General features: G+C 41.8%; 1 protein-coding gene and 1 long non-coding RNA gene across 6 annotated transcripts; one reads left to right on the top strand and one right to left on the bottom strand.

Moving 5' to 3' along the window:
- Positions 1-11: 11 nt before the first annotated feature.
- Bag4 (BAG cochaperone 4) lies at positions 12-15,268 on the top strand. The gene is made up of 5 exons (XM_050146787.1): positions 12-533; positions 6,126-6,230; positions 10,759-11,013; positions 12,419-12,670; positions 13,997-15,268. The coding sequence occupies exons 1-5, from the start codon at positions 261-263 to the stop codon at positions 14,480-14,482; spliced, it is 1,371 nt and encodes a 456-aa protein (XP_050002744.1). The 5' UTR covers positions 12-260; the 3' UTR covers positions 14,483-15,268.
- A 141-nt stretch (positions 15,269-15,409) lies between these two features.
- Positions 15,410-19,885, bottom strand: LOC126504446 (uncharacterized). Of its 5 annotated transcripts, none has more exons than XR_007592596.1 (4): positions 16,916-19,885; positions 16,757-16,781; positions 16,554-16,646; positions 15,410-16,320 (listed from the first exon to the last, which is right to left on the bottom strand). It is a non-coding gene; the product is annotated as an uncharacterized lncRNA (long non-coding RNA). The 5 variants fall into 5 exon arrangements; XR_007592595.1 differs by lacking the exon at positions 16,757-16,781 and adding an exon at positions 16,782-16,819 and having other exon boundaries at positions 16,554-16,650; positions 16,929-19,885; XR_007592597.1 differs by lacking the exon at positions 16,757-16,781 and adding an exon at positions 16,782-16,819 and having other exon boundaries at positions 15,410-16,328; positions 16,575-16,650; positions 16,929-19,885.
- Between the last annotated feature and the right edge of the window lie 568 nt (positions 19,886-20,453).

Below are 20,453 nucleotides of genomic sequence, written 5' to 3'. Positions count from 1 at the left end.
CCGGCGGACGGAGGGCGGAGGACAGGCGTTTCCTCCCGCGTGACAAACGCGGCGCCTCTCTTCGCTTCCCTCCTCCGAGACCCGGAGTACGGGCTCTGGTCCATCTCCGCCCGGCGCTCGGCGGGCAGGGGGCGGGACTGGCTCGGGATTGGCTGCCGCCGTCCGACCCCTCTCGCCGCCCGCCAGTCGCTGTTGCTCGCAGGCGCCTGCGCAATGGGCCGGCCGTGGGGGGCGGGAAGCGCTTCGCGGCAGCGGAGCCCATGTCGGCCCTGAGGCGCTCGGGCTACGGCCCCAGTGACGGCCCTTCGTACGGCCGCTACTATGGGCCCGGCGGAGGCGATGTCCCGGTGCACGTCCCTCCGCCCTTGTACCCTCCGCTTCGGCCCGAGCCACCCCAGCCTCCAGTTTCCTGGCGAGGGCGCGGGGGCGCCCCGGCCGAGACCACCTGGCCCGGAGAAGGCGCAGGTGGCGATGCCTACTACCCCTCGGGAGGCGCCTGGGCAGAGCCGAGTAGAGCGGGAGGCGGACACCAGGTAAGCTTCGCAGTGTTTCCCGGGGATCCGGTAGGGAAGTCTTGGGCGGAGGTGAGGACCATTGGGGGTTTTCTACTTAGGGTTTGCTACGACTCAGCTTTCTGATTTGTTCTTCTGGGGAGACAGAGATCGGAGATGTTAAGTGAGGGGATACATGCTTGTGTTCCATTTGTCCCTTCGTTTTCACTTCGGCCATCGTTAAGTGTGCCTGTTACTACCAAGGAAACCAGAAAATTATTCGGCGATGACTTCCTAAGCTTGGGTAGCAGGCTGCAGGATCTCTCTCCCGAGAGCATAGGGTAGAGGGATCGGGCTGTAACAATTTATCCTGCGTGGCTAGGGAAGCTGCAGCTCCAGTCGTTACTCAGCAGCCCCTCCCGCGGGGAAGGGATCTGAACGGGGCGGGGTGGGGTGGGGTGGCCGATCATTTAGTCCCTTATCACCCAATCTTTGGCTGGGAAGGAAGCACGAATATTCAATGTTGCAAAGTACCTTTATGTTCTGTCACAGGACTGAAGGACAGATGCCTCCCTATTTTTGAATGAAGGCTCTGAGAAATTAACTTGCTTCATCTAGTTGGACCTGTAACATTTCATTATCTGTATACATGCCAAAAATGTATTTCTGTTTTCTCCATGTAAGGAGCTATCATTGGATGGTGGCACATATCTTTTGGCCTTCATAGCATCCTTAGTTGCTGAAAATTAATTATAAAATTCTCACACGTTAACGATGGGATTGCAGAATCCCATCAGTGCTTTGGGTAATAACTGGGTCGTTCCTAAAATTTGTGGCAGAGAATTAGCTTATGATCCAGCAGATCCACTTGTTAAGCATAATCAAGAAATGGAAAAGAATTGGTGGCTCAAGCCTTTATTCCTAGCACTCAGGAGGCAAAAGCAGGCTAGCCTGGTCTACATAGTTCCAGGACAGTCAGAGGTACATGGTGAGACTCTGTCTCAAACAAAGAACAATAACAACAATGACAAAAAAGAAATGGAAAACATGTCCACATAAAAAATTTTTAGTATATCTTCATAAACATCATTAGTCATAATGGCTAAAAATTGGAAGTAATTTATATAGTTATCAGCTGATGGCTGGATTAACAAACGTGGCATATGTTTTAGAACATAATATCCAGAAAGTTTGTTTCAACATGGATGAACCTTGACTAGATCATGGATGGTGAGTAAAGCGAGTCACAAGGGCTGGGTTTCATATTGTGTGACTCCATTTATGTGTCATGCCACAGCAACTGGTGGACTGCGGGGGCTGGGGACTGGAAGGAGGTGGCGCCGAAGTGATACAGTCTTCTGAATTTAGTGATAATGGCTTCACAGTTCAGAGCACCCTAACAACCACCGAACTGTGTATTTTAAAAGGCTGGGCTAATTATTTCTCTAAAAGTGAATTAAAAACACGAAGCATTAAGACATTAACGTAAAGAAGAATCCCTACTTTCTGTACTGATTCATTCAGTCAGTAGGCTGTTGGACTTTACTCCCATGGTCTAGTGAAGTACTCAGCCTTTTAAGTACCCAAACTAAAGATCAGCTGATGAGGCAAGGGAGTTGATCTTTAAACTGCCTGCTGGCTTCTATTGAGTTTGCTGTATTATCAAACTAAAAGTTTGTTTTCTGGGGTCTAGATAAAAAGTTAGGGAAAGACTTGAAAAAGTAAAGTTTGATGTCATATAAGGAATTGTGAGGTTGGGTTGGTATTAAGCTGTGCATGTACTAGAGTATTCTGAGATAAGACTGGAAATGTGTAATGGGCATTTGTGAGTCAATTAAACTTTACTTCTCATGGTTTCTTTGTTTGTTTGTTTGTTTTCTTTTGGTTTTTATTTAACGAATTTAAATACAGCAGAAGGGAAATTGGAAATCTACCACTTTCACCAGGTTTGTTTGGTTGGTTTTGTTTTTTTGAGACAGGGTTTCTCTATCTCTTGCTGTCTAGGAACTAGATTTGTAGACCAGGTTGGCCTTGAACTCAGAGATCTGCCTCCACCTCCTGAGTGCTGGGATTGAAGACTTGCACCACCACTGTCAGGTTTCCACCAGTTTTTTGAGAGAACAACTTCTAGGGCTGGCGAGATGGCTCTGTGTTTAAGGCACTGGTACCTGGGTTCAATTCAGCTTGCACATGACAGCTCAACTTTCTGTAACTCTAGTTCCAGGTCGTCGGACTCCCCCTTCTGGCCTTTTAGGGCACAGGTACACACTTGATGCATATCCATACATGTTGTTTGTAATGTTTCTAATCCTGTTGCCACTGCTCTTGTTTGCCATCAGAACTAGATGGTAAAATCCTGTTGTTGAAGACACCACGTACTTTGTTTGCAGAACAGAGAAACCAGAGTGAGACTGAGCCGGAAGCTTTCTCTCTGCTGGCTTACTTTCATAATGCCTTGAGTTGCTGTGCAGGCTGCTTGAGAAAAAAAAAAAATCATGTCTTAACCAGATATGGACCCAAACTAAACCACTAACTTGCCTGGCAAAGTGTGCCCTCTTGTGATAGTGGCATGACTGTTATGGGGTTGATGGCCAGTTTGTATTTGAGTCCCACTCTACAGGAGAGAATTCGTGTCTAGTACTGTAAGCTTGTTAAAAGCCTGTGGCTGGGGAGGTCATACTGTTGTTTTGCTAAATGGACAGATTGTGCCCACCAAAGATCTTCAGGTTATTTATGTTAATGCTCATAGCTCTGTGCTGTTCTCAGATTTGGTCAAAGGTTTGCTGTTGTTGGTAGTGGTGGTGGTGAGATTTTGGTTTTGGTTTTCAAGACAGGGTTTCTCTCTCCTGGAACTTGTAGACCAGGCTGGCCTTGATCTCAGAGATCTCTGCCTCTGCCTCCCAAGTGCTAGGATTAAAGGTGTGCGCCACCACTGGTGAGGGTGAGGTTTATGTGTATGTGTTGTAGTGGGTGGTGATGAGTGCTGAGTTTTTTTTTTTTTGGTTTTTTTTTTTTTTTTTTTTGGTTTTTCGAGACAGGGTTTCTCTGGCTTTGGAGCCTGTCCTGGAACTAGCTCTGTAGACCAGGCTGGTCTCGAACTCACAGAGATCCGCCTGCCTCTGCTGGGATTCAAGGCGTGCGCCACCATCGCCCGGCCCGAGTGCTGAGATTTATAACTGATTGATGTGCTGAGAAAACGTGACTGTGGAGTGCTCACCCTCAATGGGTTGTGCATTTTACCCCTTCCATGGCTCCGAGTACATTGTGGAAGTGGGCATGGAAAGACGGTGAGTGCAGAGGCAGAGAGGACTGTTAGGAAGTCTGATCTGGGTGTGACGTGACCATTGAATTAAGACCTGCATAAGATGGGGCTTCACAGTACTCCATCCTAGATGGGGAGAGACTCCTGAGGATTTACAGGCCACAAACAGGTGCTAGTAAGAGCCCTGATGACGCACCACCCCTTTCAAAGCCACTATTGACAGTCAACAGTTGCTGGGGGTAGCGTTGGGGTTGGTCTTCAATGGTGTAGCCACTGCTAATCCATGCTCATGTGAGCAACCCCAATGTACTTAGAGAGAGAGGAAGTCATCCTGGAGAGTGAGAAAGTGAGCCTACTGAAGAGTCTTTAATTGTTAGCAGTGCTGAGTGCCTACAGTTTCCTATAACATGAAAACAAGCAGATTGCTTGGCACGGGCCTGCAATTCCGTCTTTCCAGGTAGCTTAAGATGAAAGGATAGAAATTTTCAGACTAGCCTGACAACTCCATAGAACCCTGTCTCAGATTAAAACTAACAAATGGGGGGCTGGAGAGATGGCTCAGAGGTTAAGAGCATTGCCTGCTCTTCCAAAGGTCCTGAGTTCAATTCCCAGCAACCACATGGTGGCTCACAACCATCTGTAATGAGGTCTGGTGCCCTCTTCTGGTTTGCAGACATACACACAGACAGAATATTGTATACATAATAAATAAATAAATATTAAAAAAAAAAAAGAAGAATCAGCTAGAAGGACAGACCCTAAGTGAAGCTCAGGAGTTCAGGCTTGGCATCACCACCTCTAGGGCAGTCAGTTTCAATCCTGTCTTCTTGTGTCTTTACTCATGATTTAAATTCATAGAAGAGAGTGTAGACCTACAATAACTCCAGGTTTAATCCAGCATAACCAACAAACCACAAAAACTAACAGATTAAAAACCCTCCTCTTTAAAGGAAATACAAATGGTTTGTTATAAGCAGAGTACACTAGCTGTAAGTTCAAAGCAAAGAGACTTACTTGGTGAGTGATGAGCGCGTCCTGGGCTAAAGTAGACAGTCAGTGTGTTGGAAGGTTTGAGCATTGGTCTGGAGGGTTCTTAGAAAAGTTTAGTGGCTTATTGTAACTTATTTGAAGACAGAGCCTGAAAAGATGATGACATCACAGATAGATGTACTCCTTCCAATGGTGATAGTTCTACATGAGTTGATGGCACTGAAGTTATAGGTCATAAGCAGAAATCTTGGCCATAGGAAAAAGTACTAGAATACAAAAAAAAAAAAAACAAAAAAAACAAAAAACAAAAAACCCGGATCTATGTACTTGTAGTAAACTTGAGAAGTAATAGTTTCGTGTTCCAATGTTGTTAAGTAAGTAAATAGTGACACATAGCTTTATGTTGTACTGGTTAAACAGGCTAAGTATCTCATATCTGAAATGTTTGTATTTCAGGTTTCAGATTTTTGAAAGATAATCTGTATAAACATAATGAGTTATTTTGAAGGCAAGACCTAAATCTAAACATGAAATTCATTTATGTACAACTTTTAAACATGGCTTTGAAGGTAACTACACAGCATTTTAATGCCCCTGCATTTTGTTGTTTGTTTTGCTGTGCCTTGAATGAGCTCGGTAAGTGCTCTGCCACTCAGCCAGTTCCCCTACCCATTACATGCATTTTGACTGCATCAGGACATGAGGTCAAAATATCCAAAATTCGAGCAGTTTGGGTTTCAGATTTTCAGATTGGGTATACTCAACATGTACTGGCAAGAGGTAGTAAAGGCAAACTACTGTATATAGTTTTCCTAGTCATCTTGACACAGATTCCTTTATTATCATTTCAGTGTGTGGTATATAATGCTTAAGACCAGTCTTTTACAGCTGCTCAATGGCTGTTCTGTTCTGGGGCATGTGATTTACTTTGTACTTTATCTTTTTAAGTTTAATAATGATTGTAGTGGCTTTATATCTCTTTTTTTTTGTCTGTTTTTCTTTTTGGTTCCTATTATCTTGCCTCTTGTTAGAGGTATCTCTTTTTGCTATCTAACCATTATTAAGAGTGAATTGGGCCAGGTGGTGGTGGTGCATGCTTCTAATCCCTGCATTCAGGAGGCAGAGGCAGGAGGATCTCTGTAAGTTCAAGGCCAACCTGGTCTACAGAGTGAGTTCCAGGACAGCCAGCGCTGTTACACAGAGAAACTGTCTCGAAAAACAAAACCAAACAACAAAAAAAGTGAATTGGACATGGTAAGCACACCTGTGATTCTAGCTGGGAAGGCAGAGGCAGGAGGATTGCAAGTTTGAGGCCATCTGGAGAAGGCATCAATAACAGAAAGAATGCTTTTAAAATTAACTTGTTTTTCCTTTTTCCTTAGGAGCAGTCACCATATCCTGGCTATAATTCTAACTACTGGAATTCTGTGCGACCAAGGGCCCCGTATCCAAGTGCATATCCAGTAAGACCAGAGTTACAAGGCCAGGTATGGTTGAAAATTGAGATTTTTCTGTCTTTTCTTCTTTTAAGACAGTTTTATGTGTCACAGGATGGCCTGAAATGGTATGTAGTTGAGGATGACCTTAAACTTATTGATCCGAGTGGCTCCATCTCCTAAGAGCTAGGATAGGCCCTGCTACCACACCCAGTTTTATTCAGTGTTAGGGATCAAACTCAGGGCTTCATGAACACTAGGTAAGTAGTCTGGAAAACTTCAATTTAAAAATTAGCGTGTATTAAGTATATATAATAATGGTTTTAATTATGACATTTTCCTTTTTTTAATTTTACTAAATTTTTTTCATCGAATATATTTTGATCATATTCCTTTCTGTTGCCCAAATCTTCTCAGATCTCCCTACCTATGCACCTTTCTTTCTCTCAAAAACAAAAAATAAGCAAGCAGAAAACCAGAAGGAAAATAAAAACATACCAATAAGACAAAAACAAAACAAAAACCCAAAATGAAAGTACACACACCAAAAACCAGGACTGTGTTGGCCAGTACTCCTGGACATGGGACCTGCCCTGGAGTGTGGTTGATGAGCCGGTGTCACTCCATTGAACAATACTGATTCTTCCCTTTTCCAGCAGGTACCAACTGCAGATAGCTTCCTGGTAAAGGATGGGAGTTTGTGTCCACCCGCCCTTGTCTCTGTTAGGATTTTGTCTGGTGTGAACCACTCTGATTTTACCATACCTTGGTGATAGCTGAATATACAGGTGACTCTTTAGCATCTCTGCAGCCAAGCATCCTGGAGGTAGAGGGTCTCACTTAGTAATTGGAACCACGTGTGGTAAGTGGTGTAAGATCTCTGCAAAGTAGCTGGTATGGCAAAGCTCTGGCGGCTTAGCATCATGTATCCAAAGGCCTCCTTCCAGAGGAACAAACACCATTGATTTCAGAAACTCAGAAGAAGTTCAGTTACACAACATCTGTGCTGAAGTGTCTGCATCTGCCTTATGAAATAACCTTTTGCCCAGGATAGCACCCAAACTTGACATTCCCCAATTTCTGACATTGAGATCAAGTCACACGACACATTTATGAGCTGTGTGACTGACCCTGACATCCTCCTCTCCTCCTTCTCCCTTTCCCTTCTCTCTGCCTGCCAGCCCCACCTATCCTTTCTCTCGACTCACTATTGGCCATTCAACTCTTTATTTAGATTATTAGATGTTTCAGATAGGCAAGGAATCACAGCTCCACAGAGTTAAACAAATGCAGCAAAAATAAAAGCAACATATCTTTACATAGCTAAACAAATGTTCCAGAGCATAAACATATGTAACACACCTTAAAATAATATTCTACAACATTTAAATGTTTTATTCCAGTTTTTAGTATTTTGTGTGTGTTCTGTGTGGGTGGAGTGTGCCATTGTGCACTTGTGGAAGTCAGAAGACTCAGGAGCTCTTTTCACTGGGATCTAGGGATTAAACTCACGTCATCAGGCTTGCAAAACAGGCACTTTACCCATTGCGCCATCTCTGCTGCCCTGTGGCACACTCTGTGCCTGCCCGTCGTGTGCAGCTTACAGACTCAGTGACAGGAACTTCCTTCTTTTCTGACTCTTGAGTGCAGGAATTATGTATGGGCCTATGACCACCAGTCCCAGCTTCTTCTTCCTACTCTTTCATAGTAAGGAAAATTTCAAACAAAAGTAGAAATAAATGTTCTCTCAGCGTCCAGAAGTCTCAACACTTGACCTTATCGCCTTTATCTCTGGAGTATTTTCTTACAGTATTTTGAAGCAAATACCAAATAGCATATTTTATTGCTCGTAAATAAACCTAAGTATGTTCATTTAAAAACAACAAAAATAGAAACAAAAAACTGCCATATTGTAGTGGTTTAAATGAGACTCTTCCCCATAGGCTCTGACACTTGAACACTTGGTCCCCAGTTGGTGGTACTGTTTGGGAGATTTATTAAGAGGTATGCCTTGCTTAAGGAAGTATGCCACTGGGGAGGACTTTGAGGGTTTAAAGGTTTGAGCCACTCTGAGCTCACTCTTTCTGTTTTGTGTTATAGTTTAAGATTATAGCTCTCAGCTTACCGCTCCAGCTTCTGTGCCTCTGCTCCACCACAGTGTGGACTGTGGACTCACACAGTGGAGTCACCCTCTGGAACCAAAAACCCACACAAGCTCTCCTCTTCAGTGTCTTGGTAATAGTGTTTTATCACGGCAATAAAAAGGTGACTAATACACACAGCGGGATTAAAACTTTACAAAGGAGTGCCAGCAAGATAACTCAGTGGGTAACCTTGTTACCCAGGTTCAGTTCCTGGAGCCCACATGGTAGAGGAGACAACTCTCACCAGGTGTCCTCTGGGCTCAGTGTGTGTGCCATAGTATATGTACACATAGTATCCACCCCCCCCCACCTCCCCCCCCACACCCCCACCTCTGCACTGTCATATAAGGCCGGGCAGTGGTGGCACATGCCTTTAATCCCAGCAGTGGGGAGACAGGGGCAGATGGATCTCTGTGAGTTTGAGGTCAGCCTGGTCCACAGAGCATATTCCAGGATAGCCGGAGCTACACACAAAGAAACCCTATTTCAAAAAAAAGGAAAATAAGACCAGGCATGGTGGCACACAGCTTTTTTTCTTCTTCTTTAAATTCTAGTAATATATTCCCTACATCCTAGCTAATAAAGGCCCATGTGCATTTTCAGTGTTAAATAATGACATATATCAAGTTTGGAAGATTTATTCATCAGTGTAATAAATTCTAAAAAAAACCAACATGATTTTCTGCATGCAGAGGAGTGTTTCCTGGAAAAGTGGGAAATTGTGCAGATGGCTTCTGAAAGACCTTGATTATAAGCAGCTCTGTGGTGAACTCCATGGTTCTTTAGTTTCACTGAGTAGGATTTATACTGTTTATTAGGACCGAGTTTGTCCTGAGGTTCTGTACTGGTGGAGTGTGTCTGCCACGGAGGCCTGCCTCCACTGAGACAGGAGAACAAGACTAGGACACAGACCCTGAGCAGCTGCTGCAACCTGGCTGAGGGATGGCACACACCATTAATCCCAGTAGCCAGGAGGCAGATGCAGAAGGATCTCCGAGTTCAAAGCCAGCCCTGTCTATATAGCAAGTTCCAGGCCAGTCAAACTACGTGAGACCTGTCTCAAAAAAGGAGTGAATAGGTTTTTTTTTTTTTTTTTCGAGACAGGGTTTCTCTGTGGTAGTTCCTGTCCTGGAACTAGCTCTGTAGACCAGGCTGGTCTCGAACTCACAGAGATCCACCTGCCTCTGCCTCCCGAGTGCTGGGATTAAAGGCGTGCGCAAGTTTTTTTTTAAAAAAAATTCTTACAAGGAAACAGTTCTAAAATTAAATCTACTTGTTTCTAACAATAAATTGAATAAAATTCCTTCAAATAATAATCCTTGGTGCTGGAGAAATGGCTCAGAGGACTGGGTGCTCTTGTACCTGATTCAGTTCCAGCATAATATGGCAGCTCACAGCTGTCAGTAACTTAGTTCCAGGGGATCCAACACCCTCAGTACTGACATACATACAGGCAAAACATCAATGTGCATGAAATAAATATAAATAATTTTTTAAGAATTTTGTAAAAAAAAAAGAATTTTTTTATCTGTTTAGTTATTATATGGGATACATACACACGCACACACACATTAAAGTAATGGTTTAAGCTTTCGGCTTAGATTTTCATTTTATTTGGAGTATTAAGCAGGATTCTATATATCAGCAATGTAATTGTCTTGCTAGGTGATTTAAAAATACAGGAAAGGGACTGACCATGTACCTTAGGGTAGCACACTTGTCTGGCCTGGGCAAGGGGTTAGTCCACAATCATACTAGTAAACAGTGTACTGAGGAGTTTCTGATTTCTGTTGTTGGTGTTATCTGGGAAGCAGGGTGGTTTCATTGTTCAATATGGACTGTAGAATCAGACCTGGGTTGGTTTCTTAAACTCATCATAACACTTCCAGCAATGTACTCACTGTTATTGAGCATATTGTGTGCCTGCTGAGTCCTTTGTTTTTGTTATCTCACTTAGTTTTCTCCGTAATCCTGCAAGGTAGTCTAGGCTCTTCATTTTCCTGTTAGAGAAACTAAAACTAAGTAATTAGAGAGTCTCTCTCTATCCTTTCTATTATATAGTGATATTTCCTTTTCCTCTAGCTAGTCCCCCAGTCTTCTTTGAGTTGCCTTCTGTGGATACAGTTTCTCTGCTGGCAGATGTAACTGTGAATTAGAGTTAAGGAAATGTTTGAGAAGGCCACTGCTTTGCCACTCCATATGTCCTCAATATATTCTTCCACTGATGCAGCCTAACTGAGAGTCACAGCCTGAGTTCAGTACATGGCTTGTGGTTACAACAGAGGAGGAGTGCTTCATAGACTGCTGTGGTAGCTTAGATTTTCCTCAGTTGCTGATAGCTTTACTTCCTAAAGTTTTCAAGGTTGGACATTTAAGTGCATTTCAGCCCTTTAACTCATTCATCTTTCTTCCTCTCTGGTTCTCCTGTTTTTCAGAGTTTGAATTCTTATACGAATGGAGCATATGGTTCACCATACCCTCCTGGTCCTGGACCAAATACTGCCTCATACTCTGGGGCTTATTATGTACCTGGCTATACTCAAAGCAGTTACTCTACAGAAGTTCCAAGCACTTACCGATCCCCTGGTAACAGCCCAACCCCAGTCTCTCGTTGGATATATTCCCAGCAGGACTGTCAGACAGAAGCACCTCCACTCAGGGGTCAGGTTCCAGGATATCCTGCTTCACAGGTAAACAGTTTTCTGACAGGAAAAAATACCTGCTTCTGAATTGTAAACAGTGGAAAATTATTTATCTACATAAGTACCAGTTTAAGAAAACAGCTAGAGCCAGGCATGGTGTGTATACCTTTAACTCCACTTCTCCGGAGGCAGAGTTCGAGACCATCCAAGGCCATGTGGCCTTGTCTCAAAAACAAAACAAAAAAAAGAAAACACCGAAAAAAAGAAAAGAAAAAAGAAAACACCATAGATGTTCAGAAAATTTTCTATTTTTGACCAAAGATGCCTTAAAAATGTCATTATTCTTTTAAATTCTAAGTTACATTTATTATGTGTGTGCATGGTGGGAGTTGGGGGATGAGACACGTACCACAGCCATGTGTGGAAGTCAGAGAACTGCTTGTGGGGTATTCTCTCTTTTTACCTTCCTTCCTTCCTTCTTTTCTTCCTTTCCTTTGAGACCAGGTCTCAGTATGTAGCCCTGGATGTCTGGAACTCCCTATATAGACCAAGCTGGCCTCAAACTCATAGCGGTCTGTCTGCGTCCACTTCCTGAGTGCCGGGACTAAAGACATATGCCACCATACCTGGCTCCTCTTTTGTCCCACCCCATTTTCATTATTTTTAATAACGTGTGTGTTTGTATATTTACATGTGAATGCAGGTACTCACAAAGGCCAGAGGTGTGAGAACCCTGGAACTGAACAGGTTTGGGAGCCATCTGACATGGTATCTAGGACTTGAACTCAGAGTCCTCTAGAAGAGCAGTATATGCTCTTAACCACTGATACATTTATGCAGTCCCTATAAAACTTTTGTAATAAAATAAATCTTTAGTTATTGTTCTAAACTTTCCCTAACTTAATCTTTTCCAGTTGCTTTTAGGTTTATATTATATGCTAATATGCCATGTTGGGCTGAATGGTGGTAGTGCACACCTTTAATCCCAGCACTCAGGAAACAGAAGCAGGTGAATCTTTGTGAGTTCAAGACCAGCCTGGTCTACAGAGCTAGTTCTAGGACAACCAGGACTACATAGATAAACCCTGTCTTAAAAACTTTTGAAAATTAAATAAATAAAAATAATATACTATGTTTATTTCTGTTGTTTTGAGAAGTCAGCTGTCTTTGTGTTTATAACGTATTACCGTATGGATTTGTTTATCTGTAGTGTTTTTGGAAAATACATGCTTCATCCAGTGAATTTTAAATCCTACTCTTGAGTCTTTACCAGCTCTTTTCTTTGTGGCTTTAGAGTTAGGGTTTCTCAGGTGTGAAGAATGTTTGGTAACTGATTTATGAGTTGCTATCAGCTCAAGATCTGTCGATGCTATTTTTATTACTTTAAGTTTTGCTTTGGTTTTCTAAGCAGCGACCAACCAGCATACCAGCATATTTGTTTTTCCCACTCTAGAACCCTGCAATGACCTTGCCCCATTATCCCTATGGGGATGGTAACCGCACTGTGCCACAGTCAGGAGCAACTGTACGACCACAAGATGACGCATGGGCTTCTGGTGCTTATGGGATGGGGGCCCGTTATCCCTGGCCTTCAGCTGCACCCTCAGCCCCACCTGGGAATCTGTACATGACGGAAAGTGCTTCACCCTGGCCTGGCAACAGTTCTCCTCAGCCACCTCCTTCACCACCACCCCAACAACCTAAGGTAGGGTTCCTTCCAAATGCTGTCCTTTGCTGTCTGGGTATTAAGAGAATACAAGATGACACATCTGTATTTGCCCATGGTAAATGGAAACTAAAAGTAAATGGAAAGTAAAAAAAAGCTGATTACTACCCTATAGCATTATTTCAGCTTAATTTATGTTTTGGGTTTTTTTCTCATAAGCATTATTGCTTGGGGATTTTTTTTAAAGGTTCTTTTTTATACTTTTCTATTTTTTTATATGTCTAGATGTACTGGCTGCATATATGTCTATGCACTGTGAGTGTGTCAGGAGCCCTTGGAGGCCAGATTCCCTGGAAATGAAGTTACAGTTATGAGCTACTGTGTGGCAACTGATAATCAAATTTGGGTCCTCTGGAAGAACAGCCAGTACTTAACTGTAGTGATAGTTTGTTTGTGTTTTAACAAATAAAGCTTGCCTGAAGATAAGAGTGTAGAGCTATCCACTAGAGACCAGAGAATGGTGATACACACCTTTAATCCCAGGACTCAGGAGACAGAAGCAGATGATCTCTGTTAGTTCAATGCCTCCCTGGGCTGCCAAGATTGTATCTGTCTAAAAGAGAAACAGAGCTCACACAAAGGTGATCCCAGCACTTGGGATCCTCTGCCTTTAATCCCAGCACTAAGGAGGTGGATACAGGAGTGATATGGGCAGAGAGAGGAATATAAGGTGGGAGGAGACAGGAGCTCAGTGCAGTCTGAGGATCACCCTTGCAGTCACAGAAGACAGTCTTGAGAACAGAATTCATGCTACACTTCACTGCTTGCCATCTATCCAGCACCATATCTTTTTTAAAAGACAAAAAATTGCTTATTTTGTACTGTGATACTATCTGCATATTAGATAGAATCAAAGGATGTTTTTTTACAACCTCTCATGATATGTGGAGAGAAGATGAGAAGCAGTGTAAAGTACTACAGCACTCAGTGTTTACATAAGCCACAGGCAGAACACTGCTTTTGACTGTGTTCTGAGGCTTTTACTATTTGAGGAGGAATACTAACTATGAAGTCACTGGATGAATTGTGAGGTAGTAAGATTAATTGTGCAGTGTTCACAAAAGTGGCTTGCATCAAGGGAGATTCCAATCATCATATTTAGGAATTCTGTGCCTTTTACTTGAAAGGGTTTCCCCTTTTTATCTTAACAGTGTTTTTCTCCAGTGATTAAGGTGGGAGTCAGTTTTATTGGTGGAAATCTTTTCAAGTACATTCTTGTTTGGGGAAGATGTGTACTAATATTTAATACTGATGGCCTCCCATTGAAACAGCTTTTGTTTCTCCTTTCTGTCTTCCCATTCCAAGGATTCCTCCTACTCCTATGACCAGTCAGGTCCAGGCATGAACCGGCACAGCTTTCCTTGCAGTGTCCATCAGTACGAATCTTCGGGAGCCATGAACAATGATAATTCATACCTTTTGGATTCTCAAGTCCAGTATAGTGCTGAACCTCAGTTGTATGGTAATGCCGCCAGTGACCATCCCAGCAATCCTGTTCAGAGTAATAATCTCCCTGAAGAGTGTTTCTCTTCAGATGAAGGCACGCCTCCAAGTATTAAAAAAATCATACATGTGCTGGAGAAGGTCCAGTATCTTGAGCAAGAAGTAGAAGAGTTTGTGGGGAAAAAAACAGACAAAGCTTACTGGCTTCTGGAAGAAATGCTGACAAAGGAACTTTTAGAACTGGATTCTGTCGAGACTGGGGGCCAGGACTCTGTCCGTCAGGCCAGGAAAGAGGCTGTCTGTAAGATCCAGGCCATACTGGAGAAATTAGAGAAAAAGGGATTATGAAATAATTTGGATTGAAGGGTTAACCTGTTACTAATTTGGCAAAGAACTCTTGAATTTGGTTAGTTACCATCTTTTAAATGCCTGTTGTGACAAGAAACAACACAGTCCAGCTTCTGACTTCAAACTGAAGGAAAAGAAATTGAAAAGCTGACAGAAGAGTGGAAGAACACAGTACGGGATTCTTTTTGGTTTTCAGATGACTGAACATAATACGATACTGGAATTGTCAATGTTGCCAAGTAGACCTGCTCCTTAAGAAATCCATGGGCATCTCTAGGCTGCTTCTTATCAACAGGAGGGAAATAGACTTTATGTAACAGGTTATCAGTGCATAGTCTGAGACAAGCAGGCTGTTTTGTAAGCATCCAGACTGTCACATTTTTGTGCATTGTGACTGCATATACTTATGTGTAAATTATAGCTTAGACTCTTGGACCTCTGTTTTATTATCTGCAGTTCGCAAATGTAATATTATTCTACTTGGTACATTTTGTAGTAATATGTTTAATAATCAAATACTGGCAGCCAGATAAATAGGCAGTTCTGATCGAATTCATATCCTTTCAGCCTTGAATATATTGCAGTGTGTAGTGGGCTCCTGAAGTCAATCACTTATCTCCTTGTGTAGCATGTTATGTTAGTGTTCTTCCACTTCTGCTTTTCACAGTAGTCAGGAAGGTGATTTTGGGAATTACATTAACATAGAATCACTATGTTTGTGAATATTTTACTTCTTTGCTTTTTTGTTATATTTGGATAAAGATCCAGTTTTGAAATTGTTTTTTTTAAGAAAAATATCTTTGGCTATTGCTGCTTCAATAGAGAGCCTTATGATAGAAACATGAAACCTAAATGCTAAAATTAGTATAAATAGCGACTGCAAAAAGCAACAAATATGATTATTTAATAATACTGTTCTCCATTTAATAGTTTCTGTTAAACAGATTTGAGCTCAGTTTATAGCTGATAGAAGGAAAAGGAGATTCATGCTCAGGGAATGAGTCAGCCATAGCTAAAGTAGAAAACTCATTGTTTTCTTTAAATCTGGTCTTTATTTCATAGAATAAATTACATAGAATTACCTGTTTCGTAAGAAAGATGTTATTATTAATAACAGTCCATTTGGAACCAAGTTTAAGAAAGGGGCCTTTCTTGTTTTTCCATATATGTTGTTATTATACAGAGACAGGTAAATAATTTACCTTTTAAATCTAAAGTGAGTCTAGCATTCAGTATCTGCTTTTGCAACAAAAGCAGTTTCTTAGTAAAATATCAAAGTGATACTTGTTTTCTAGACTAGCAAGCCTTTATATTAGTGATGCTAAACCTATAGCCATCCCTTCTACTCACAGGGAACCAAATCAATGCCAGTGTGTCATGAGTAGAAATGTAGTCGAAAATGTTGTATGGAGGCCGGGGACGTGGTTAAATTCGTAGAGTGTTTGCCTAACGTACATGAAGTCCAGCGTTAAATTCCCAGTATTGCATAAACCAGGCATAGTGGCACATACCTGTCTCAGCACTAGGAGGTGGAGGCAGGAAGATTACAAGCTTAAGATTATCCTCAGCTACATCAAGAATTCAAGGCCACTCTGAGTCACACGAGATCACGTCTCAAAAACTAAAAGGACAAGTGATTCAAGATTTCATGATTTTATCCAAGAGTCTGTTTTTAAAACATTTTATTAGTGTATAAATTTGATTTGGTGGTATACATTTTTAATCAAGACAGAGGCAGGTAGATCTCTTGAGTTCAAGGTCAACCTGGTCTGCAGAGAGTTCCTGACCAGTCAGGGCTCCATAGTGAGAGACATGTGCTACCTACCTACCTACCTATCCTACCTACCTATCCTACCTATCTATCCTATCTACCTATCTGTCCTGCCTACCTTTCTATCCTACCAACCTATCTATCCTACCTACCTGTCTACCTATCTATCCTACCTACCTACCTACCTATCCTACCTACCTATCCTACCTACCTATCTATCCTGCCTACCTATCTATCCTACCTACCTATACCTATCCTATCTATCTATCTATCTATCTATCTATCTATCTATCTATCTACCTATCTATCTATCTATCCTACCTACCTATCTATCCTACCTACCTATACCTATCCTATCTATCTATCTATCTATCTATCTATCTATCTATCTATCTACCTACCTATCTATCTATCCTACCTACCTACCTACCTATCTATCCTATCTATCCTATCTACCTATCTGTCCTATCTACCTATCCTACCTACCTATCTATCCTACCTACCTATCTATCCTACCTACCTGTCTACCTATCTATCCTACCTACCTGTCTACCTATCCTACCTACCTATCTATCTACCTATCCTACCTACCTATCTATCTACCTATCCTACCTACCTATCTATCTACCTATCCTACCTACCTATCTATCTATCCTACCTACCTATCCTACCTACCTATCTGTCCTACCTACCTATCCTACCTACCTATCTATCCATCCTACCTGTCCTATCTACCTACTTATCTTACCTGTCTATCCTATCTACCTAACTATCCTACATACCCACCTAACTATGGGATGTGTGTGCTCACATGTGTGTTTTATATCTACAAGTTTTGTTTTTGAACAATGTCATGCCGGTTGACCTTAAACTTTGTATGTAGCCTAGGACAACCTAAAAGTCCTGATGCCCCTGCCTCACCTTCTGCAGGTGTGTGCCTGGTTTCTGTGGTGCTGAGGATCAAAGTCAGGGCTATATGTATGCTAGGCAAGCACTGTACTGATCTTGAGCTATAGCCCTGATTCTTTTCCTTTTGACCTAATATAGAAATGTTTTTAAAGGGTTTCTAAGCTGGACATGGTGGCACGTGCCTGTAACCCTCGATTCTGAGGCAGGTCTGTGGATCTCTGATTCTGAGACCATCTTGGTCTACACAGTGAGTGCCAGGCTAGCCAGTAGTGAGGCCTAGCCACCCCTCAAACGTTTTCTATAAAAATATGACAATTACATTTAAAAGTTTAAGAGGAGAAACCTTAAAGCTGTGTTGCCAACAAGACAGTGACTGATTCAGAACACATTACACTGCCCAAGATGCCAATTTCTGCACATCCTTCATTTTTACATATTGTACACATTATACACAAATGTACATATATGTGTATATATCTTAAGTTATTTTTTGAACTAGTAACATGATTTTAAACTTACAAAAGAGTTGTAAACATAGCAGTGCTCCTGTGTGCCCTCCATCTGCCTTTCCCTTGTTTTGACATCTTACCTAACTAAAGCATTTGTTGAAATTAATAGTTCATCTTTTATAGTGCTATTAATATTAGCTACAATAGCAAGCTAAAAGTAGATATTTTATTAATCTTTTTATTAGCATCCTTTTAACCGTTCTGGATCCCATCTCGCATCTAGTTGTCTCAGTTGTCTCCACTCCGTGGCGCTGTACCATAAGGATAGCTGGTGTCGTGTGTTTCCAGTGTGCTTCCCTTTGAGCACTCTGCTGAGGTGGTGTCTCTAGGATGCTGCACTGTAAGCTTACCCTGCTTTCCTTTGTAATTACTGAGTATTTGCTAGAGATACTTTGAGACTATGCAAATGTCCTGTTTCTGCTTAGAGTTTGCCTCTCCTACTATCTCCTGGCAGATCTTGCTTGTGGCATTTACTACTGTGGCGTTCAAATGGTGATTTTTCTATTTGTTTCATTTCTTCTATATTTAATAATTGGAATTCTTCTGGAAGGAAGAACTGTGGATTCTGGATTTATATTTTTAATTATATCAAGATATTCAGGATAGGTACAAACTCAAAACTTAAAAGATATAAATCGTGTTAATTGATTCCAAATGGCCAGTATCAAAGAAAAAAGCAATGTTGGTGACTTGTCTTTGGAAATATAATGAACTTAAGATGAAAATAGTATTTATGATTTGTAAAATTTATCTGACTTTTGACTTAAAATTGATTTGAAACTGAAACATTTTTCTTTTGAAATTTTACATCTAGACTTTTTTAATGTGTCTAAATTTATATTACTTTGGGGGTCATTTTTGTCAGATCTTGAATAAAGTTACCTACACCTGGCATGATAAACACACTGTTTTCTAACCCTTTGTTCAGGTAAAATCCCAATATAAACACTTAACCAGTCAGCCCTAAGGAAGTCTCTGAGCATCATTCTGTTTGTGCATGCTTGTTTAAAATGCTTCTAAAAATAAGGTTTTTAGAAACAAAGCCAACAGTAAAGGAAAGGGGTTTGAAAACAATGCTTTAGTTAGTTGACATAAATAACCTTTAAGTTAATTGGATTCTTTTTTTTTTTTAGGTTGAAGGGCATAGATTAAGTTGTCTATTAAAAAACCTTGTGAGGGTAGATAGTTGATAGAAATTTCTTTGCTTTTTCTTTGTTTTTGTTTTGTTCCGAGACAGTCCTGGCTGTCCTGGAACTCTGTAGACCAGGCTGGCCTTGAACTCATTAAGGTCTGCCTCATGAGTTTAGGGCCACTGAAATGGCTCCGCAGGGAAAGTCACTTGCCACCAAACCCGAGGACCTGAGCTGAATGCCCAGGGTCCACACGGGGGAGAAACCAGTTTCCTTCTGACTTTATGTGTACATCATAGCATGCCCCTCCCACATTCAAAAGGAGTATTTCAAGTTATTTCATGTGTCTGAGAGTTTTGCCTGCATGTATATGTGTTCCATGTTGTGTGCCTGTTGCCCTTGGAAGTCAGAAGGCATCAGATCCTGTGGAACTAGAGTTGCAGTTATTAGCCATCATGTGAGGGCTGGGAATTGAACCCAGGTCCTCTGTAAGAGCAGTAAGTGCAGGGGCTGGAGTACTGGCTGCTCTTGCAGAAGACCCAGGTTCTGTTCTCAGCACCCACATGACAACCTACAACTGTCTGTAACTCCAGTTCCCTGGAATCGGACACCTTCACACCAGTGCACATAAGACGAAGTTAAAATAAATAAATAAGAGCAGTAACTGCTTAGCCAACTCTACTGCCCAAAGCAACCACTTTCCAATATAAAATACACTTTTGAAATGCATCACTGGTTTTGTTGCTGTTTTGTTTCCAAATTACACAGGGTCTCTGTGTAATCCTAGCTGTCCTGAAACTAGCTCTGTAGACCAGTCTGGCCTCTAACTCTCAGAGATCAGCCTGTCTCTGCCTCCTGAGTACTGGGTTTAAAGATGTGCACCACCATCCCATGTCAAATCGCTGATTTTTTTTGGGGGGAGGGCATTGAGATGGTAACAGCCATGACTGTTCTGGAACTCCCTTTGTAAACCAGGCTGACCTCGAACTCACAGAAATCCACCTGTCTCTGCCTCCCGAGTTCTGGGAATAAAGGCATATGCCACCACCACCTGGCAAGACCCAGTTTTTATTTCCAGAAACTTGTAAAATTTTTAAAAATTCTTTTTGTTATGAAATGTAGCAGTGTAGCTTTGGTGTGGGTATATCTTTACTCATGGGGGAGATATTCATTTTAGAAATCTACACCTTTATATCATGTGATAGTATCTTGATTTTTTAAAGATTTTATTTATTTACTATGTATACAATCCTTCTGCCTGTGCAGGCAAGAAGAGGGCACCAGATCTCATTATAGCTGGTTGTGAGCCACCATGTGGTTGTCGGGAATTGAACTCAGGACCTCTTGAAGAACAGTTAATTCTCTCCGCAGCCAGTGCTCTTAACTGCTGAGCTATCTCTTCAGCCCCAGTGTCTTTTTATTTGACTTGTAAAGTTGTCCACTACCCTACTCACCCCTTCTTTTATGGAACAAGGTAGGTAGCCCTTGATGTCCTGGAGCTCTCTGTATAGACCAGGCTGCCCACCATCTCACAGAGATCTTCCTGCCTCTGCCTTCTGAGTGCTGGGATTAGAAGTGTGAGCCACTATGCCCAGCTTGCACAACTTTTAATTTCTAATTTTTTCCCTTTAGAGATTCTTTGTGTAGTTATA

Source organism: Alexandromys fortis, unplaced genomic scaffold, assembly GCF_014885135.2.
Source record: "Alexandromys fortis isolate MF-2015 unplaced genomic scaffold, M_Fortis_MF-2015_v1.1 scaffold_55, whole genome shotgun sequence".
Classification (NCBI taxonomy): Eukaryota; Metazoa; Chordata; class Mammalia; order Rodentia; family Cricetidae; genus Alexandromys; species Alexandromys fortis.
This window is presented reverse-complemented; position numbering and strand designations above follow the sequence as displayed.